A 19,570-nucleotide genomic window follows, 5' to 3' on the forward strand; every position below is an offset into this window, starting at 1 on the left:
AACTTGCATGTAAATCTCACCCTAGCAAGTTTCACCGGCAATTGTATTTATGTAAGTTAAAATGGAAAAAGGAAGTACATTCAGACTGAAAAATTAGCAGACTCTCTTCCCCCCCTTCCCACATTGTAAGACTAAATGTACAACTTTGTTCACATAACTGCTACAAACAGTTCACTGTGTAGGCCAAATGCTCTTTAATGCAGTAAAATTAAGAAATAATATGCTTTGAAAGTGATTTATGAGTGTGGTTAAACTGCCAGATTTACAAAGAAATAGTTCAGATCTTGGGAAGCCTCAGGAGTCACGTCAAAAATGAATTTGACCATGATTTAAACTGCTACTTTTCTTACATGACATTTAATATGTGTACTTTGGAGGCCCATATGTCTTTAATAAAATAGCATTAAGTTTTAAATATAATATGAATGCAGTCAGTTTCTGAATTCATAACCTTTTCCGCAACTCCAAAATGCTAACCAATAAGGGAGTCATACATGCAATAAAACATAAACCTTAGAAAATAGGTTTTTATTAAAACGGTTAGACAGTTGGCAGCTGTGTTGTAATGTAATAAATACTTGCCGCCAGTATGGGTTTATCAGTCTTTGTTTACACTGTAAGCAACTCTGACCAGACAACCAATTATTACGTGAGACCAAAGGTCATAAAAAGTATTTGCGCTATGTCCAGTCGATGTATATTTGTTAGGTGACCCTTCCCATGTTAAGAAAAGTACGTGATTTAATAAAGAAATACAGTGTGTTTCCCTGTTGTATTTGTACAGGGATATTCCATTTATTAGTGAGCTTATCCTTTAAGATTGTTCTGAAATACTTAGTATTTCAGAAATTATGAAATATCTTCAAATAACATACAAAGGATTTTGGTGTTTAGTTAATGGAGGCCAAGTAAGTTTAGCATTTCATGAGAACAGAAATAAGGGAATCCGCTTTATTCTGAATGTTATAGTTCATAATGAAAGAATGTGAACATATTGATGGGTATTGCTTTGCAATACTAGATATTTAATTTATTAACAATGATATCTCTTAACAATATTTTTGAAACGGGCTTGTTGAGATCAACATGAAATTTCCAAACAGTTACAAACCGAACAGGTAGCTTGAACTTTTATTCAAAACAACCTATTCTGGCTAGCTTGCTAATTCTGCACACTTGTGTGGCAGAAAGACCACTTCAAGTTTCTGCTAGCATAATGCTAAGCTAATCAAATATTCCTGGAGTACAACATTGGAACTAATGCTGTTGAATTGGTATGATAAAACATACAGTTTAATAGGAAAAAATTAAATTTTGTGCTTATTCTTGAGTGGGGAAAAAACACTGGACTGCAGTACATTTCCCTCCTAGAACACACTCAACTGTCTGGGGTTTTTTTGGGTTAGTGTGGTTCTAGAAAAATTAGTAAAATGCCTGTTTTGAGAAATCGCACAAAGTATATTCAAATATGAAGCTGTAGTCCTCCAGAATTATGAGTTCCCTAGAGCATCCAAAAATTAACAGCATGTAATCCATTTCAGTGTGAATGTGTCTTTAGTCTGTTAGCCAAATCTTTACATAATACAAATCATTCTACCTATAAAGCACAAATATGTTTATTGTTCTCAACAGGCAATTTAATGCAGCTATAGGGAGGAGAATGCAAGAAAAGAAGATTACAACCTACCTGATCATGCTTTATTTCTCTTAAATCTCTCTGCATTGCTCTGTGGTTATACTTGTTTAAAGATTGCATGTAACTACGCTGCCTATGTGATTTGGAAAACAAATCAGTCTAAATATGAAATTCCATTGGGTGTAGTTTTTAGAGGATTTGATATATTTATTACAAATGTACATTTTTCCCCCAGAGCAGTCCAGAACCTGTAATCTTTTTTGGTGTAACTTTTGAAGACTTAAATTTTACTATAGATCGTTCATTTATATTTGCCATCCTGTTGTGCTGCTTTATTCATAGAAGAGCTATTAAAGCTAATTATTTTCTGGGTGCTTTTTTATCAAAAAGAAAATTGGAGTTAACAAAAATTGGGTGTGTGTTGGGAAGAAAAATTCTCTATTGAAATTATACACAATTTTGTTAATGCCTCCTGGTGTGTGAGGGATCAGGAACAAACTATGATGAGCACTATGCAAAATGAGTCTCCAAATTTAACCTGATAACTGAACAGTGGGCTTTTTAAGAAAGAAACTTTTTTCCAACCTAGGCGGGACTGCTTGCTCTTTTTTGTTATTGCATGCTGGCAAATTGTTTTCTTCGCTATTCCTCTTTACTGTCAGGCTGGTGCTATGGAGTATCTCAGTCAAGTGGCAGGAAGAGCTGAAGGAGGTTGCAGCCTTCCCCACAGATGTTTGACTGAAGTTCTGCATTTGTATCTCTTGCCTGCTTTGGTTTTTTTTTTTCCCTACAGCGCACACATCTCACTGGGTATGTCTACACTACAATGTTAGTTCGAACTAACGGACGTTAGTTCGAACTAACATTCATAGCCGCTACACTAGCGCTCCGCTAGTTCGAATTTGAATCGAACTAGCGGAGCGCTTAGTTCGAACTAGGAAAACCTCATTTTACGAGGCTTAAGCCTAGTTCGAACTTACTAGTTCGAATTAAGGGCTGTGTAGCCCCTTAATTCGAACGAGTGGGAGGCTAGCCCTCCCCATGTTTCCCTGGTGGCCACTCTGGCCAACACCAGGGAAACTCTATGCCCCCCTCCCGGCCCCGGACCCCTTAAAGGGGCACGGGCTGGCCACGGTGCCCGTGCCAGGTGCAAGCCTGCTAGCACCCAGCCAGCAGACCCTGCACCTGGCACGGCACAGAGCCACCCACCCGATGTCCCCCAGCCCACCCCCTCTTCCCGGGACCAGGCTGGCGGCTCCCGGAAGCTTGCCCGGGACCGCAAGAGGCGGGTACATTCCTGGGCTAGTGCGGACATCGTGGACCTCGTCCACGATCTCCGCACTAGGCACAGGAAAGTGGCCATCTAGGGCAGGAGAGCTGCCAGCCTGGCCACCCAGGAGCAGGTTTGCATGAAAATCAAGGGGGTCCACTGAGACCCCCGACCCTGAGCCCTGAGCTTACAATGGCCGTCCTGGGTCAGACCAAAGGTCCATCTAGCCCAGTAGCCTGTCTGCCGACAGCGGCCAACCCTAGGGACCGTGGAGGGGATGGACCGAAGACAATGACCAAGCCATTTGTCTCGTGCCATCCCTCTCCAGCCTTCCACAAACTTTGGGCAGGGACACCACTCCTACCCTCTGGCTAATAGGACTCCATGGACCCAACCTCCATGACTTGATCTCACTTCCCTTTCAACTCTGTTCTAGTTCTAGCCTTCACAGCCTCCTGCAGCAAGGAGTTCCACAGGTTAACTATTTGCTTTGTCAAGAACAACAACTTTCTCTTACTAGTTTCAAGCCTGCTACCCATTCCTTTCCTTTGGTGTCCTCTAGTCCTTCTTTATGGGAACTCAGGAAGAACTTTTATGAATGCACCCTCTCCACCCAACCCCTGCTTTTAGAGACCTCTATCCTGTCCCCCCTCCGTCTCCTCTTTTCTAAGCTGAACAGTCCCAGTCTCTGTAGCCTTTCTTCATCTGGGACCTGTTCCCAACCCCTGATCATGTTAGTTGCCCTCCCCTCTCCCAGCCTTTCTCTTCCCCTCTCCCACCTCCTTTTCCCAGTCTCCCCCAGTTTTTTTTCAATAAAGACAGAGTCAATGTTGGAAGAAACGTTATCTTTATTTTGTACATCAATAAGAAGGGGGGCTAAGGAAGGGTAAGTGGAAGGAGGTGAGGGAGGAATGGGGTACGAGCCCCCGATGGGGAGGACTGGGCTTGCTCTGCGGGCTTCTGGGGGTGGAAGCTCTCCTGCAGCCCCCCAATTACTCCCTCTCCCCAGATGGCAGCCTGCGGCAAGTGCAGCCGGGCTGATGGCCGAGTGGTGTGATGTGCCCAGTGTGGGCACTCAGGGCACTCCAAGCCAGAACTTCTTTGCAAGCGGGGCACCCCTTAGAACTGTGTGTCCGGGGTGGGGGTCGGGACCCTTTAAGCGCAGCCCTCGGCTAGCCTGAGACAGCATCTCCATGCTCTAAGTCCTCCTTTTATGCCCTGCTGGCACTGCTTCCGGCCATCCTTAAGCCCTGTTCAGAGTCCACTCAATGTGGACTTGCTAGTTCGAACTAGCAAAACGCTAGTTCGAACTAGTTTTTAGTTCTAGACGCGTTAGTTCGAACTAGCTTAGTTCGAATTAACTAATTCGAACTAAGTTAGTTCGAACTAGCGCTGTAGTGTAGACATACCCACTGTGACATGTAAAATAGTGATAGAAATGTAGCCGTGTTAGTCTGGTGTAGCTGAAACAAAAAACAGGATTATGTAGCACTTTAAAGACTAACAAGATGGTTTATTAGGTGATGAGCTTTTGTGGGCCAGACCCACTTCCTCAGATCAAATAATAGAAGAAAATTGTCACGACCATATATACCGAAGCGTACAATTAAAAAAATGAACGCATATGAAAAGGACAAATCAAATTTCAGAACAGAAGGGGGATGGGAGGGGGAAAGTAAATGTCTGTGAGGTAATGATATTAGAGGTGATGATTGGGGAAGCTATCTTTGTAATGGGTAAGATAATTAATGTCTTTGTTTAAACTTAGGCGTAAAGTGTTGAATTTAAGTATGAAGACAGTTCAGAGGATTCTCTTTGAAGTGTGGTCTGAAAAGGTCTTTGAAACAGGATGCAGGTAATCAAGTCGCTGAGACAATGTCCTTTCTGGTTGAAATGGCAAGAAACTGTTTTTTCTTTGTGATCCTGTCTAATATCTGTTTTGTGGGCATTGTCAAAGAATCAAAGTGTCTGAGACATTTGTCCAATGTACATAGCAGATGGACACTTTCAGCACATGATAGCATAAATTATATTTCTGCATGAGCAGGAATATGTGTCCTTGATCTTATAACTCACTTGGTTAGGTCCAATAATGGTATCAGCAGAGTGAATATGTGGACAAAGCTGGCAACGGGGTTTGTTGCTAGGGAAGATACCAGGGTTGGTATTAGTGTGGTATGTCCTGTGGTTGTTGGTAAGAATCATCTTGAGGTTAGGTCTCCCAGAGCCTCTTGGAGTTTAGTATCCTGTTCCAGTATAGGCTGTAGTTTATTGATAATGTGTTGGACAGGTTTAAGTTGGGGGTTGTAGGTGATGACAAGTGGTGTTCTATTGTTGGTTTTCTTGGGTCTGTCTTGTAGTAGATGGTTTCTAGGTATTCATCTGGCTCTTTCAATTTGCTTTTTTATTTCTCCGTGTGGGTAGTTGAAATTTATAAATGTTTTGTAGAGATCCTCAAGTTTCTGGTCTCTGTCAGTGAGATTAGAGAACATGCGGTTGTATCAAAGGGCTTGGCTATAGACGATGGATCATATGGTGTGTTCTGGAGGGGAGCTGGAGGCATGTAGGTAATTGTATGAGTCGGTGGGTTTTCTGTAGAGAGTGGTGTCTAATTTTCCATTGTTGATTTGTACTGTGGTGTCCAGGAAATGGATCTCCCATGTAGAATGGTTCAAGCTGAGATTGATGGTGGGGTGTAAGTTGTTAAAATCTCTGTGGAATGTCTCCAGTGTTTCTTGGCCATGCATCCAGATCAACCATTTCAACCAGAAAGGACATTGTCTCAACGACTTGATTACCTGCATCCTGCTTCAAAGACCTTTTCAGACCACACTTGAAAGAGAATCCTCTGAACTGTCTTCATACTTAAATTCAACACTTTACGCCTAAGTTTAAACAAAGACGTTAATTATCTTACCCGTTATAAAGATAGCTTCCCCAATTATCACCTCTAATATCATTAGCTCACAGACCTTTACCTCCCCCCTCCATCATCCTTTTGTTTTGAAATTTGATTTGTCCTTTTCATATGTGTTCATTTTTTTAATTGTATCCTTTGGTATATATGGTTGTGACAATTTTCTTCCACTATTTGATCTGAGGAAGTGGGTCTGGCCCACGAAAGCTCATCACCTAATAAGCCATCTTGTTAGTCTTTAAAGTGCTACATAGTCCTGTTTTTTGTTTCTGTCACATGTAAGTGCTTCTTAGTCATCAGCCATTGGACCTATAGCTCAGAAATGGATGGTAAACCATTGTCCTGATACAACTTAGTTGCCTATTGAAAGCATTTGTAATTGTTTTCTGTAAGACACATTCCTTGGGATTTTTCCTCCCATTTTTTAAAAGGTACTAAGTACCAACTGTGGAAAGCATCCTCTTTTGATGCAGAATAGTGACATGCATATTTTCACCAAGCATGTGTTTTTTTTTTAAATAAACCCTGGTGGAATATGGTTTGGCCGTTGAAAATTTCTTAATAAAGAGCCAATGTTCTCCTCTTCTTCAGAGACTGGCCTTCTAGTTTCTGCCAAGAAATCCGCGAGAATTAAAGGCCAGGGGGTAAGGCACCATAGTTTAATTTTTTTAACATCTTATTACACTTAAAATTTGATAATTTGAGATCCATACATCTTGAGTAATCCCACTATGATGGATTTTTGTGCAAGAGACAGTGTGCTGTACAGTTTGGAACATAAGAAAGTCCATACTGGGTCAGACGAAAGGTCCATCTAGCCCTGGATGCTGTCTTCCAACACTGGACAATGTGAGGGGATGCCCAGGAGGGAATAAACAGAACACGTAATCATCCATGCCCTGTTGCCCATTCTCAGCTTCTGACTGAGTCTAGGGTCACCATCCTTGTCCATCCTGGCTAATAGCCATTGATGGACATATCCTCCATGAATTTATCTAGCACTTTTTTGAAGCCTATTATAGCCTTGGACTTCACAATGTCCTCTGGCAAGGAGTTCCACAGGTTGACTGTGTGTTGTGAGAAGTACTTCCTTTTGTTTGTTTTAAATAAGTCCCAGTCTTATTAAGTTCTCCTCATATGGCAGATGTTTTTGTAATTGGGATTTTGGAAGTAATTGTTTTATAATCTGGAGCTTCAAGAAGTCCGAAAGTAAGGATAATTGAAGTTTTAAAAGTTTTTATTTAGCTGTGTAGTGCCCCATGAAATAATACTTCAAGATAATATATAAAATGAACATAAACACTCACAGACTCAATGACAGAGTATACAGCTAGCAATAAGACAAACCGTGATGAGGGCTACATCTAGATGGAGGGAGAGAATTTGTGTCTGATTTCAGAAAGGGGGGACTCTTATGTTTCTGTACTTTGTGACTTTTTTTTTTAAAAAAAAGATATGGTAATCAAAGGCAATGCAAATTAAATTGGAGCACCTTTGTCCTGTAGGGAGAGTCTATAAGTGGCTAATTTCACATTACTCTCAGCAATGTTATTCCCAGGTGTAATTCTGACAGGTTATGGTAGATCCATAGCTGTGGTGGACAGAAGGCCAAGCAGCTTGTAATACATTAGGAGAAAGGTAAACCATTCATTTTTTCTGTAACTCAAGTGTTAGGGCTGCTCATTTTTTGCCATGTGTGGGGGTGAAATTAGCCATAGCAAACCTTCCACTGACATCTGTAGCGCAAGGATTTCACCCCAGATGTTTAATATCTAACATCATTCTGTTTCTGCTCGGTTTCCTGCATATTGCTAAGAAATACTGCTTTTGTTTAGTGTAACCTAAACTCGTGTGGATTCTTCAAGTCTGAGGGAATTAAATGCTGGAGCTTTACAAGGAAAAGGATTTTGCTCCCCTCTCAGAGGGGACAAGAGGGAATAAATTAGACCACCTTTCTCTTGTCAAGGGTATGGGGGAAGGCAGCAGTCTTTCCAAAAGAGGAGTGGATGCAGGAAGGCCTGCAGCTACTACTGAGATCTCAAGACAGTGAAATATCGCAGGGGTGCAATGCACTGTTACTGATCCAGGTGGGGGCTGTAGTCTAACCTTGGGGGTTAGGAGGTACGATTTCCCATCACTTTCCATGACAAGACATTGTTTTCTGTTTCATTTTATGAGGTGTTATGGTTTAATCTCATTGTGAAATGGATTATTCTAGTGCATGTTCCTTGTGTATATTCATAAATATTCTTGGATTAAGTTACTCCTTCTGGATTTGAGGTTGTTTGAAGGGGAAGATAAGAGCAGTATAGTCATTGCAGTTTCTCATATTCTTCCCCCAGTTTCTGTATATGGCAAGGGTGTTTAAAAACTTTTTGTCAACCCTTCTTCTCTTGCACAGTCTTTATAAATATTTATACAGCACCGTTCAAAAGAGACGACCTGTTAGAATGTTTTAGGTTGAGATTAGCAGTCATGAAACCTATTTACAGCACATTTTATCTGGCTATTTGATAACATTAAAGAGAGAGCATTCCTTCATCAGATAGTGCTAGGATCCATGAAAAAGGTTTATTGATGTCTAACTATCAAATTAAACTTGTCTTAGAATTAATGGACATGGCAGTCAGAGAAATGATTCATTCCATTCCTGCCAGATTAGCCCATTTGCCCTAGAACATCAAAGTTCCTTCTATATGTCAAGTTTACCATGGGATGGTCCCCCTTTCTGTATGCATATACTGAGACGAACGCCCCACTATTGATGAATATTTTATTCATAAAATATTCTGTCTCCTATGTGACTTAACCCATTTCAGACCTTAGATATTTGACTATAGTCCTGAAACAACAGAATATCATCATAACTTTCTCTCTGTGTAACCATAGCTTTAGGGCTAGGATTTTCAGCAGCCTAATTTTGGTCCTATTGAAGTCAGTGGAGGATTTAGTATTGACTTAAATGGTGGGATCAGAGAGAGACCAACACTGAATGCTTCTGAAAATGTCATTAGAAAACTGGACCAAGTCATTGAAATTCATTAAGTAGGTGTTACTCCGAAGAGAGAGCCTTTTTCAAAAAGTCTCTGAACTGAGCTAAAGAAATTTAGAAAAAGAAGCAGGACAAAAATGTGATATTGCATAACCATAATGAACCAAAGTCCCAGAGGGGTAGTTGTGTCAGTCTGTAACTTTCAAAATGAGTAGTCCTGTAATCTCATGTTTGAGATGAGTATTCTTGTGTTTTGGAGACTAACTATATATATCATGAGCTTTTGTGGGCAAATCCCACTTCCTCAGATAAGCAGAGTGGAAAGAAAGGGGGGGGGGGGGACTCTCACAATTTGCAACAGAAAAAGGGAGCAGAGGGGGAAAAGGTACCTGTCAATTGTAGTCCTGGTGCTAATGAGGCTGATTGAGTGGGCTGAAAGTGTCCCATACTTAGCTTTTGCTGTCAATTGGATGTTGAATATAAAGAAAACAGGTTTTATAACTGTCCATCCAATTCAGATCTTTGTTCAAGCCAGGAGAGAGAGTGTCAAATTTGCATATGAAGGCCAATTCTGCACTCTATATCTGAAATTGGCTTTTGAAATTATTTTGTAGAATAATGGCTACTTTTAAATCTATTAAAGAGTTCCTGGGTTGGTTAAAATGTCCCTCTACAGGTTTCTGAATATTACCGTTTCTGATATCTGTCTTGTGTCCTTTTATCCTTGTTGAAGAGACTGCCCAATTTGGCCAATATACATTGCAAAGGGACGTTGCTGGCACTTGATGGCATACATCACATAACAGGACGTGCAGTTGTATGAACCTCTTAATGTTGTGGCTTATGTGGTGGTTAGATCCTGTGATGGTGTTGCTTGATGTGTGCACAGAGTTGACAATGGGGTTTATTGCAGGGGTAGGTTCCTGGGTGAGTGTGTCTGAGGTGTGATGTGTAGCTGCTAGAAATAATTTGCTTTAGGTTAGGGGGTTATCTGTAGGCGAGGATTGTCCTGTCTCCCAAGGCCTGTGCGAGTGAGGGATTGTTTTCCAGGATAGTGAACCATGTGTTCATATCATCCAATTAAATGTAGTATCTAATAACTGGGTTTTCTGTAGTCAAATCCCTCCAAAAGTCAATTAAGCCAAGGATCAGAAGCCTTAGTTTACCAATACCTGTTTGGAAGCTCTAAATTATGACATTTGGGGCAAGAAGAAAGAGATTCCCATGAAAGTGGGGAGATAAATCTACATGAGAAACTTTCCCTTTTTATAAAATGCATTGACATGAAGGGTTGCTTAGGCCAGCATTAGTAGAAAGTTGAGGAGAGGGCAGGTCTGTATTTGGGAATGAGGCAGTAAGAAAACGTAAAGGGAGTTAAATTTATTTCTCCACAGGGATCCAAAAATGCTAGCTCACCATGTGGAAAATGGAAAGGAAAGAAAATGATTCCATCAGAGAAAGGTTAAGTAGCAGGACAAGTCTTTGTTGAAACCTTTTTAGCTGCTACAAAGCTCAGGCCTCCTTGGAGACGTATTGTATTTCCCAACCACATCACTCGTTCGAAATACATGAAGGCAATATCTATGCATGGGAAACAGGGCCAGATCCTCAGCTTGTGTCAACTCTTGCAACTCAGTTGAAGTTGGTGCAGTTGTGGCGTTTTGTATCCGATGAGAGTCTGCAAGGCTGACCAGACACTCAATAAATTTAGGTGCTCACCTCATGTTTTCAGTTGGATAGTTTTTGTATGCATTTAATCTTATTTCATAATTGTAGTATTTTTAGCTCTGTTTAAAAATGTCTTTCTCTGTAAGGTCTGTCTTTGTTCTCATTGAACCAGGATATAACTTTTTAAAAATTACACAGCTAGTAGAAACTGTGAGATTTGCATTTTATGACTGTGTTTAACTGGCTCACATTAGGAATGGCTGCTGAAACACTAAGTTTTACAAGTAATCTCTGAGATAACAAGAGGTCACCCAGTAAGGCCAACAAGCCCAGATCAAGCTCATTTTGAGGAGCTGACTCATGTTTTCGATATAAATCATATGGCATGGCCTATTATGAACACCCTGTAAAACTCAAAAAGCTTTATGATTGTTAATAGCTACTGTAATAGTGATTTACTAGCTAATTCAGGACAAAATATGCTGTGGTTTGTGCTTTGACTATGTTAGCCTATCTGCCCAAATAATAGAAGATAATCAGCTATATTGTAATGCATATTAATTTCCGTGCTCCAAGTAGATTTGACATTTAACTTTAACTTATTACTTAAACTGACTTGATTACTGGCAAACTTTTGCAAAGTTGGATTGCGTACTAATTTTGCTCGTGAATGTGATTTGTCAGTTTACTAACCTGCGAATTACAGTTTGTTGCTACCGTGGTAATCACTGTGTAACTGCAGTTTATTCATGCCGAAGAATACCTTATTAGGATAAAAAACAAAGTTTGAAGAAAGATATTTTGCAATGATTGTAATAAGAACTTGAGGAATCCCAAATGTATTCAATGTAAGAGATTTATGTTGGGCCCAGTGGAATATTAATATATACTTTTATATAGATAAAAGAGGTCAGCTAGTCTTGATTATATTACTCAATATAAAATAAAATTTCTTTTAGTTTGAGCTTTGCTTCCTTTGTTCTAAATATCAGAACTAGTAGAATATTTTTGCTTAAATGTGAAATTGACTTCAGAGCCCATTGGATTAACAACATTGCAAAGAGAAGTTAAATCTGCCAAATAAGCACATGAAACTGTTAGAATATGGCTACTCCATTCCAAAATAATTTGCTAACATGCTTAAATCCTAATCTGGAGTTAGCACATCAGTGAATAAAAATTTCCATGTTGACTCGGTTCTTGACCTTTCTTTCTGAAATTGCCAACGTGAATGCTAATAATTGATGACTGTTGTTAACGTGTGTCTGTTTGCCTGTCTAACTGGTATTTGATACAGTCCAATTATTTCATGTAGTCCATAGAACAATCAACAAGAGGTCTTGGTTTCTACTGTTTTGGACATGGATTCTAAATGGTGGACAAGGAGCTAGAAGGGTCAATATTTCACTGTCAGTCTTCTGAGCTATCCAAGAAGACACAGGCATGGTTTGACATCCGGTTGTTTTAATAAAAAATAAACTAAATTTTTATGCTCGTCTACAGACAAGTAAGAATCAAAATTCTCAGCCATCCTATAGCCAAATCATAAAGCATGCTTTCTACCAGAAAAAAAATATCCAAAAGAAATTCAGTGTTAGGAAGCACATTCCACATTCCTTTCTGTTTAGAGATTTAGTCTGCCTTGTCTTAGAACACCTCAAAACCCTCAATTTTTTAAAAAGAGATTTGCTTTAGGTGCTGTGATTTTTAAAAAGAAATTTGGAGGATTTTAAAATTAAAATCAACGCAGAAGCAGAGAAGCACATTAAAATGTGTATTATTGCAAGGGGATTTGAAATAAAAATGACTTTTTGGCATTGGAGTACAAAAAAACCCCACAGTCCCAACTATCTTAGATTCTTCCTTCAGTCTTTCCACCTCCTACCCCTCAATTCACTTTTTCTGGATGATCTTCCAAACCACCAAATTTCTCTTTACCCTTCTCCTCGGAGTACTGTGTTAATGCTTTTTACTTCATTTTTGTGGAATGATCTTTCAAGGCTGTTCACTTACGCTGGTGGACTCTTATTAACAGATTATTTCGTTTCTCTAATCCTAGCAGAAAGAGTTCCTTGAGGCTATTGTTTAACTGGAACTGGATTTTGGAACACAAAGCGCTGGGCTACTTTATCATCTGAAGTATAGATTTGCCAGTAAAATACCTTTTTGAATGAGGCTGATTTGCACCTTGTATAGATTGACATTGCTCTATTGAAGTCAATGGAAGGACAATTTTTACCTGCAAAGGATCTGCCATAAAACACCGTTTCTTTTTCAGAAATATTAGAAATACCCAAATCCACAAATAAGAGTCTTATGCAGAGCAACATGTATTCTCATGATTAAGTGTATAGCATAGGGTATCTGTATTTCTGTTGTACACGAGTTCAGTCTTTTCATTAGTTGCATGCCCATGAAATTCCCTTCAGTGAAATTGTGGCCCACACAAAAAAGCCTCTGTATTCAAGTCCCAACTTTGGCAGCAATTCTGATCATGTGCCGTTTTCAGGATATTTTACAAACTTCTTAAAGTTTCCATTTTCCTCATCTAAGGTTACAACAAAGTTTATTTGTTTTGTTGTTGAATATCACTATCTGATATAGTCTTTCCCAGTTCTTATATCTCCATCTTTGAAATATGGCTATTCTGTCTTCGCAATTCCTTTTACTGTAATGTCTTTTTGTCTAGTATGCTAATGGCCACAACAACAATTTTCTAAAAAAATGGAATACACCGTAAAAATGATTTGTGTAGGAAAAGGAAAAACCATGGCTGAATCATTGAGCAGTAAATTTGGCAGAGCGCCATGTCTGGGCCGTAGTACAGTTTACCTGCCCACTTCCCTCTCCTGCTTCATGACTTTCAACTCCTATTTAATTGTATTTCACGAGACACATCTAGAGGCACCTCTACAGTTAATGGCATCTAAAGTACAGACATTCTTGCCCAGCTATAATGGGTTTAAAGACAGTATAGATCGGGGTGGCCAACCAGTTAGATACGAAGAGCTAAAAGAGCTGTGGATAGTAGTGCAAAGAGCCACACATCCCTCCCCCTGAGCCAGGCAACCCTAGACCCCTCCCATTCTAACCCAATGCCTGGGTCTCACCAGAGCTGCCACTGCCACAGCCATGCACTTGTCCCTCCAAACGAACTGTAACCCTGAGAGCCACATTTCTGTGAGCAAAGAGCCGCATGTGGCTCAAGAGCCACAGTTTGGCCACCCCTGATATAGATGGTGAGGCACCTCTGGCATGAGGAGAATGTTTACAAGTATGAAGCCTAGAGCAGGGGTTCCCAAATATTTTGACACGGGGACGAGTAAATCCATTCATGAGCTTTGGGAGGACCGGTAAAATTCATTTGCATATTCATTAAGCAAATGAAGAATATGCAAATACATTGTTTTTGGTCCTCCCAAAGCCCCCAGGGCCAGCTTTAGCAAAGCTTTTGATACGGCCACCCACAACATTCTTACCAGCAAGTTAAGGGAATATGGGTTGGAAAAATGGATTGTAATCCAGTAGAAACCCTGCACCACCACATTGTGTATTGAAAAAGGGCTCCTTTATTTTCAGAAAGCTGACACCATCTTTGGAATTTTTTATCCATATTCTCATTCCGGATGGTGAATGCACCAGGTTCTCTCCATTCTGACACAGTGTAGTGCCTTTAAACCTCACTGTGAGCAGTGGGGATATTTAAAAGGCACTGCTTTTACATTTTTAATCAGGATCTGCATGCACCCTGCACTGTCCTGCTCACTGCTGGCCGATTCTCTCTCCCCTCCCCCCCATCTTCCCCCTCCCTGGGCCAGCCCCGCTGTCCCCGCCAGCCGATTCTCCCCTGATCTCTCCTGGCAAGCCCTACTGCCCCCGCCAGCCAGTCCCCCCCCCCCCCACGATCTCCCCTGTCCAGGCCCACTGCTCCCACCCCACCGGCCAGCCCTGCTTCTACCAGCCGGTTCCTACCCCCTAGCCAGCCCTGCTTCCGCCGGCCGGTTCCCCTCCCTATCTCCCCCAGGCAGCTTCACTGCCCTGACCCTGCTTCCCTGTGGCCCATATCCAACCCCTCCTCCCCCCCTCCACAGCCAGCAATAAGAGCTCACCTGGTAACCCTCACTATGCCTCTGCCGGGAGCCTGAAACATACGGCTGCATCCGCCCAGCCCGGCTGAGGGCTTGGGGAACCCGGCGCTGCACGGGCCGTCCAGGAGCCCTGAACACCCTGGCAGCCACGCTGAGGCCCAGTATTTTTTTTTCCCGCGGCCCAGTACCGGGCTGCGGCCCATAGTTTGGGAAACTCTTTGCTAGATGATCCACCAGACATCCATAACAGAAGACTGTACCAATCAGATAGTAATACTTAGCATTTGTATAAACATTATATACATGATGTGCTGCACAAATATTAATCCTCACAGTGCCTTTGTGTAGATAAGCCACTTGGAGAAGATGCTCCTGACTTTGGCAGATGTAGTTGTTCTGTTACATGAATGGAGGAAGTAGGATAGGAAATGAACTCAAGGACAAAAGTTTTTTTTTTTTTTTTTTAAAGAACTGAATCCATTTATCATGTATGTTGGTATAAAACATTTTAAGCAAAACTCAACACTATAATTACCACGGCGTACTCTTATTTGAAGATGGTTTCAGAAAGCTGATAGATCACCGGCAGCATATGGACATCCTATCAGAATTGTGCTAGTGGATTAATTTCTGATTCCATATTCCAGAACATTTGAGGAGGCTGAATTTTGTTTCGAGAGAAGTGATAAAAGATACTTTCCCAATTAAGATCAGGTTGCCAGGTAGCAATAGGCTACATAATATAGCCAGCACTATTCAAGCTAGAAAATAACTCTTTCCTGGCCATGACTTGGCACATAGCTGAGGTACAGCAGCCTCACATAAGAGTGGAAATTTTCATACCTAATTTAGTAAACCCACACTTACAGAGTTTGTCAGGATTTCAATTATCGACTCTCTGGTTTCAAAGTTTAATACTTGGCCATAAAAAATAACTTTGGTCTGAAACCCATTTTCTAAACTCTCTGCCCAAGGAGTTACTGGAATATAAACACATAAGATTAGCAGAATGACTTATTCACACAGATGCAACTGTCTGGAGAACTCTTGTGATTCCAGGATTGTTCAAGAGAATTAGATGTGCTGAAGGGTAAAAAGAAACATTATCTATGAAGAAGCAGCTACATACAACATAACGTGTAATTCCGCTATAAATAAAAAACGATATCCAAAGATGTAAAAGCATATGACTGAAAATAAGACATCAAGCAAACAACATTACACTGTCTTTTCAGTATGTTTTTTAGGAAAATCTGAACCAATTAACACATTTACTTTTCTCCAAAAGAATACCCAAAACAGCTATTAAAAATGAATATTTTATTAGCGGATTCATATAAACTTCCTACATTATGATGGTGAAAATAATCATTCCATAGGTATGCAATTACCACATCATACCTCCCTAGTCTGTCCTCAACTAAAAGAAGTCAGTTAAGAGCTAAAACGAGAGGTTTTTTTTTTTTTAAAAAAAGGAACAAATTAGCAAATCCGGGCAAGTGAAAAGTCAGACTGTAAATTTTGTACTTTAAACCACAAATAGAATGTTAATGCGTCTTTCACATTAACTGTATCCTACCTACAAATATAGAGTGTAACTTGAGACAACACCCACTGTATGGTTAGGATGTTTTCATATTTAGAACAGCAAGTGATAAATGTCCATTTTGTTAGACAAAGAGGGACTGTGACCCAGCTTTTAAATAGATTAAACAAAAACTTGCTTATTTTTAAAAGGAATGTAATGCCAATAATGGAATCCAGGTCAACCAAAATCTAAAGAAAATTAAGCAGTAATCTGAGAGAGATTTGTCTCCAATTACAGACAGTTATCTTCTTCTATCATGTATACCTCTTCTGCCTCCTAGCCAGCAAAACGTGTTCTGTGCTTCTACTTGGGTTACCTCATAGGTCAACTTCCAGATAAAATATTTCTATATGCTTTGGAAACCTGCTATATATTATTTTGGAGTGTAAATAAACTTACTTTATGTAAAATGTGGCTAACTTTCTATGTAACATATAGTCTACTTTTTACCTCAGTGGTGAAAGTTCTTGCCAATGCCTTAACATGCAATGTAACTGGCTGCACATTGGCCAAAGCAGCTGTAAATTTGGCTTCTGAACCAATGGTGACAGGGGTTTAAGAGCAGGAGTTGGTGGCAGGGGAATCCTCACACATGCTAGAGCACTGGCTACCATTTTCCCTGTCTGAGGAATATGTTCTGAATGTTCACTTCTGAAACGGCCTCCACATTTTTATGGCTTTGTCGGGCTAATTCTGACTTAATTCCTTCTGGTTTGGTCAGATTGAATATTATGCATCTGTTGGCAGCCAGAAGTTTGCAAACCACCTGTATTGTCCCAGATTAGAAGAAGTTATAAAATGGCGATGTTCTTTTGAACATCTGACAAGCCCTGTAATCCAGGGCTACCCATTTTTCTCACTTTCCCCGTGTTCCTGTAAATACAAGATATTTTTTAAAAATTTCTGCCAGAATATTTAATGATGTCTACATGTGTGCATATAATCCCTGACACTGGATACTTTATTTACCATATTGATTTCATTTAAATTTCATTAAATCGTCTTTCTAAGGAGAATTTCCACTTCTAAGCTGGGTAATGTTGGATTGTTAAAAGCTGCATCTTTGTGTGTTTGAAAATGTAACTCGGGACTTAGAGAGAGGTTTGTTTCCTCGTTGAGAGACATGAGGGAAAGAAAGTGTTAGCATGAACCATTTGAGCTGACATCTGAGCAGGATCTTTAATTATCCCTAATCCAACTCTGTTGATTTGCAACCTGAACAAAGAGACAAGAAAACAAAAGTGTGGCATGTGTAGCGATGTAACTTGTGATCTTGTTTTTTATGTTTTGCATCTGTAAATTTCTAGGAGTTTCCTAGGCATCTTCCATTGAGTGAGGCAGAATCTCAACTTCAGCCTGCAGCAGAGGTGAGATGCACTCTGTGTGCTTTCTTGTGGAGACTTTACGCTTGTTCTTTCTTTTTTGTTGCTTGCTTAAATCTAAAGCAAACCATTCATACTAAAAGTATAAGACTGGGATTTTTTTTTTGTATGTTGCCAGCATCAAAAGAAACAAAAATGCACCTTGCACCAAAGCAGGGGGATCCCATAGTGCAATCGTTAAAATTTACCTAGTCAGAAAAGCAAAATGAATATCATCTGACTTTGTGAGCTCATTAGAGAGAGGAGGGAATAAAGGTGTGGCTGATGAGAAGGCTGAATACAAAAACCAGGAAAGAGTATCTCTTGAATTTTTTGTCTCCTCGAGTTTCCAGGTCTCAAGCTCACGAGAGACACGGAAGTCCAACTAGACCGTGTGCTTTAATAACAACTGCATTTTATACTCTTCTTGTAAATAACCTTTCTGCCACATTACTGATGCTTTCTATTAATTTTTCAGTAAGGTGTGCACTGTGCAATCTATTTATTTTGCTCATTTTCTTTACTGGGCTTTGGCCATGCAAGATAAATGTTGTATTTATAATCCCCCTTGACTGCAATGTTTCATGGACATTGCCTGTTGGTCTTCCTCTTGGAAGCTTCTTTTTAAGGACTCTTTATGGGCAGATCGGTTCATCCTGAACAGAGATGCGTTTGAGTCGTAGCCCTGGAATCTGATCAGTTGCTTGGAAACATGGATTTTTTTAAACTATTTTTCTGTGACCAGGAATGTTTGTGAAAGATTTCAATCTGTCGGACAGGTAAGGTCTGAGAGGCAATGAAGGAGGGGTTTCTAAGGATCATAAAAATATTTAGAAAATTGATTTTTTCCATTGTTGAAATCACCATGTATTGTCAGATACTTGTCTGACTGACACATTACAAAATTAATTTGTTACCCTCTTCTTCAAGATAGTTCTTGTATATCCATGTCACTTTCAAGGAACGTTTTGTCTTTTTGTTACAATATCTGTATTATTTAGAAAGTGTTAATTGAAATGCCTTCTATGAAGGGATAGCTAGTGACTTGTTTTACATTAGATGGGAACTGAGAAGGTGTTAAAAATCAAAAAGAACGTAGCCCCTCACAAACACAATGCGAGGTTATCAAACAAAACAGGTTGAACTAAAGTGTACTTTGCTTAGGCTTAGAGATGGACCTCAAAGCAGTGTTATAAACCCAGATCCAGTTTTTGTAGAGACTAAATGGGATACGGGGTGAATCGTGAAGCACATTGTTGCTACCTGCCCTTTCTGTGAGGAAAGCTTGTTGGGGTATTCAGGATCAGGGGGATCACAACTCCACTGGCTACATGTCCCTTTAGGTCTACACAAGCCTCCCTCTCTATTCAGGCTAGTGATAGGCATACTCCAACTTCTGCACTCTTGAAAAATGCCAAAATGATCAGGGAGCTGAAAGACATGACCTATGAGGAGAGGCTGGGTTTGTTTAGTCTGCAGAAGGGAACAGTGAGGGGGGATTTTATAGCAGCCTTCAACTTCCTGAAGGGAAGTTCCAAAGAGGATGGAGAAGAAGCTGTTTTCAGTAGTGATGGATGGCAGAACAAGGAACAATGGCCTCAAGTTACAATGGGGGAGGTCTAGGTTGGATATTAGGAAAAACTACTTCACTAGGATAGTTGTGAAGTACTGGAATGGGTTACCTAGGGAGGTGGTGGAATCTCAATCCCTAGAGGTTTTTAAGTCTTGGGTTGACAAAGCCCTGGCTGGGTTGATTTATTTGGGATGGGTCCTGCTTTAGGCAAGGGGCCTGGACTTGATGACCTTCTGAGGTCTCTTCCAGCCCTATGATTCTATCCTCCTCGAGAGTCCAGGCCCTGGTCCACTGTATACTAGCAGCATTCAAAGACTCACTGCTTCCAGAAAAGCTGCACCCCACCCACCCATTTCACCTCAGGTCACTGCTCTGCTTAGCGCACTGCACTTGAGAGGTTCAAGGGCAAAAATGAGTACAACTTCATTTAACAAGTGATCACAGGTAGAAGTGTTACATAAATAGTTACATATTAAA

General features: G+C 40.4%; 1 protein-coding gene across 6 annotated transcripts in view; it reads left to right on the plus strand.

The window, feature by feature from the left end:
* Positions 1-19,570, plus strand: part of LRMDA (leucine rich melanocyte differentiation associated) — an 865,870-nt gene that overhangs the window by 512,560 nt on the left and 333,740 nt on the right. For 3 of the 6 annotated variants that reach the window (XR_012905545.2, XM_075934706.2, XM_075934703.2), the window contains exon 6: positions 17,467-17,526. The exons of the other annotated variants lie outside the window; for them this stretch is intronic. Coding sequence is in view for 2 of the 3 variants with exons in the window: in XM_075934706.2 (XP_075790821.1) it covers positions 17,467-17,526 (60 nt within the window). In the remaining variant the exon portion in view is untranslated. The remainder of the gene's footprint in view (positions 1-17,466; positions 17,527-19,570) is intronic. 6 annotated transcript variants of the gene reach the window in all.

The sequence above is a fragment of the Pelodiscus sinensis genome, chromosome 8 (assembly GCF_052426305.1).
Source record: "Pelodiscus sinensis isolate ZL-2025 chromosome 8, ASM5242630v1, whole genome shotgun sequence".
In the NCBI taxonomy this organism is placed as follows: Eukaryota; Metazoa; Chordata; order Testudines; family Trionychidae; genus Pelodiscus; species Pelodiscus sinensis.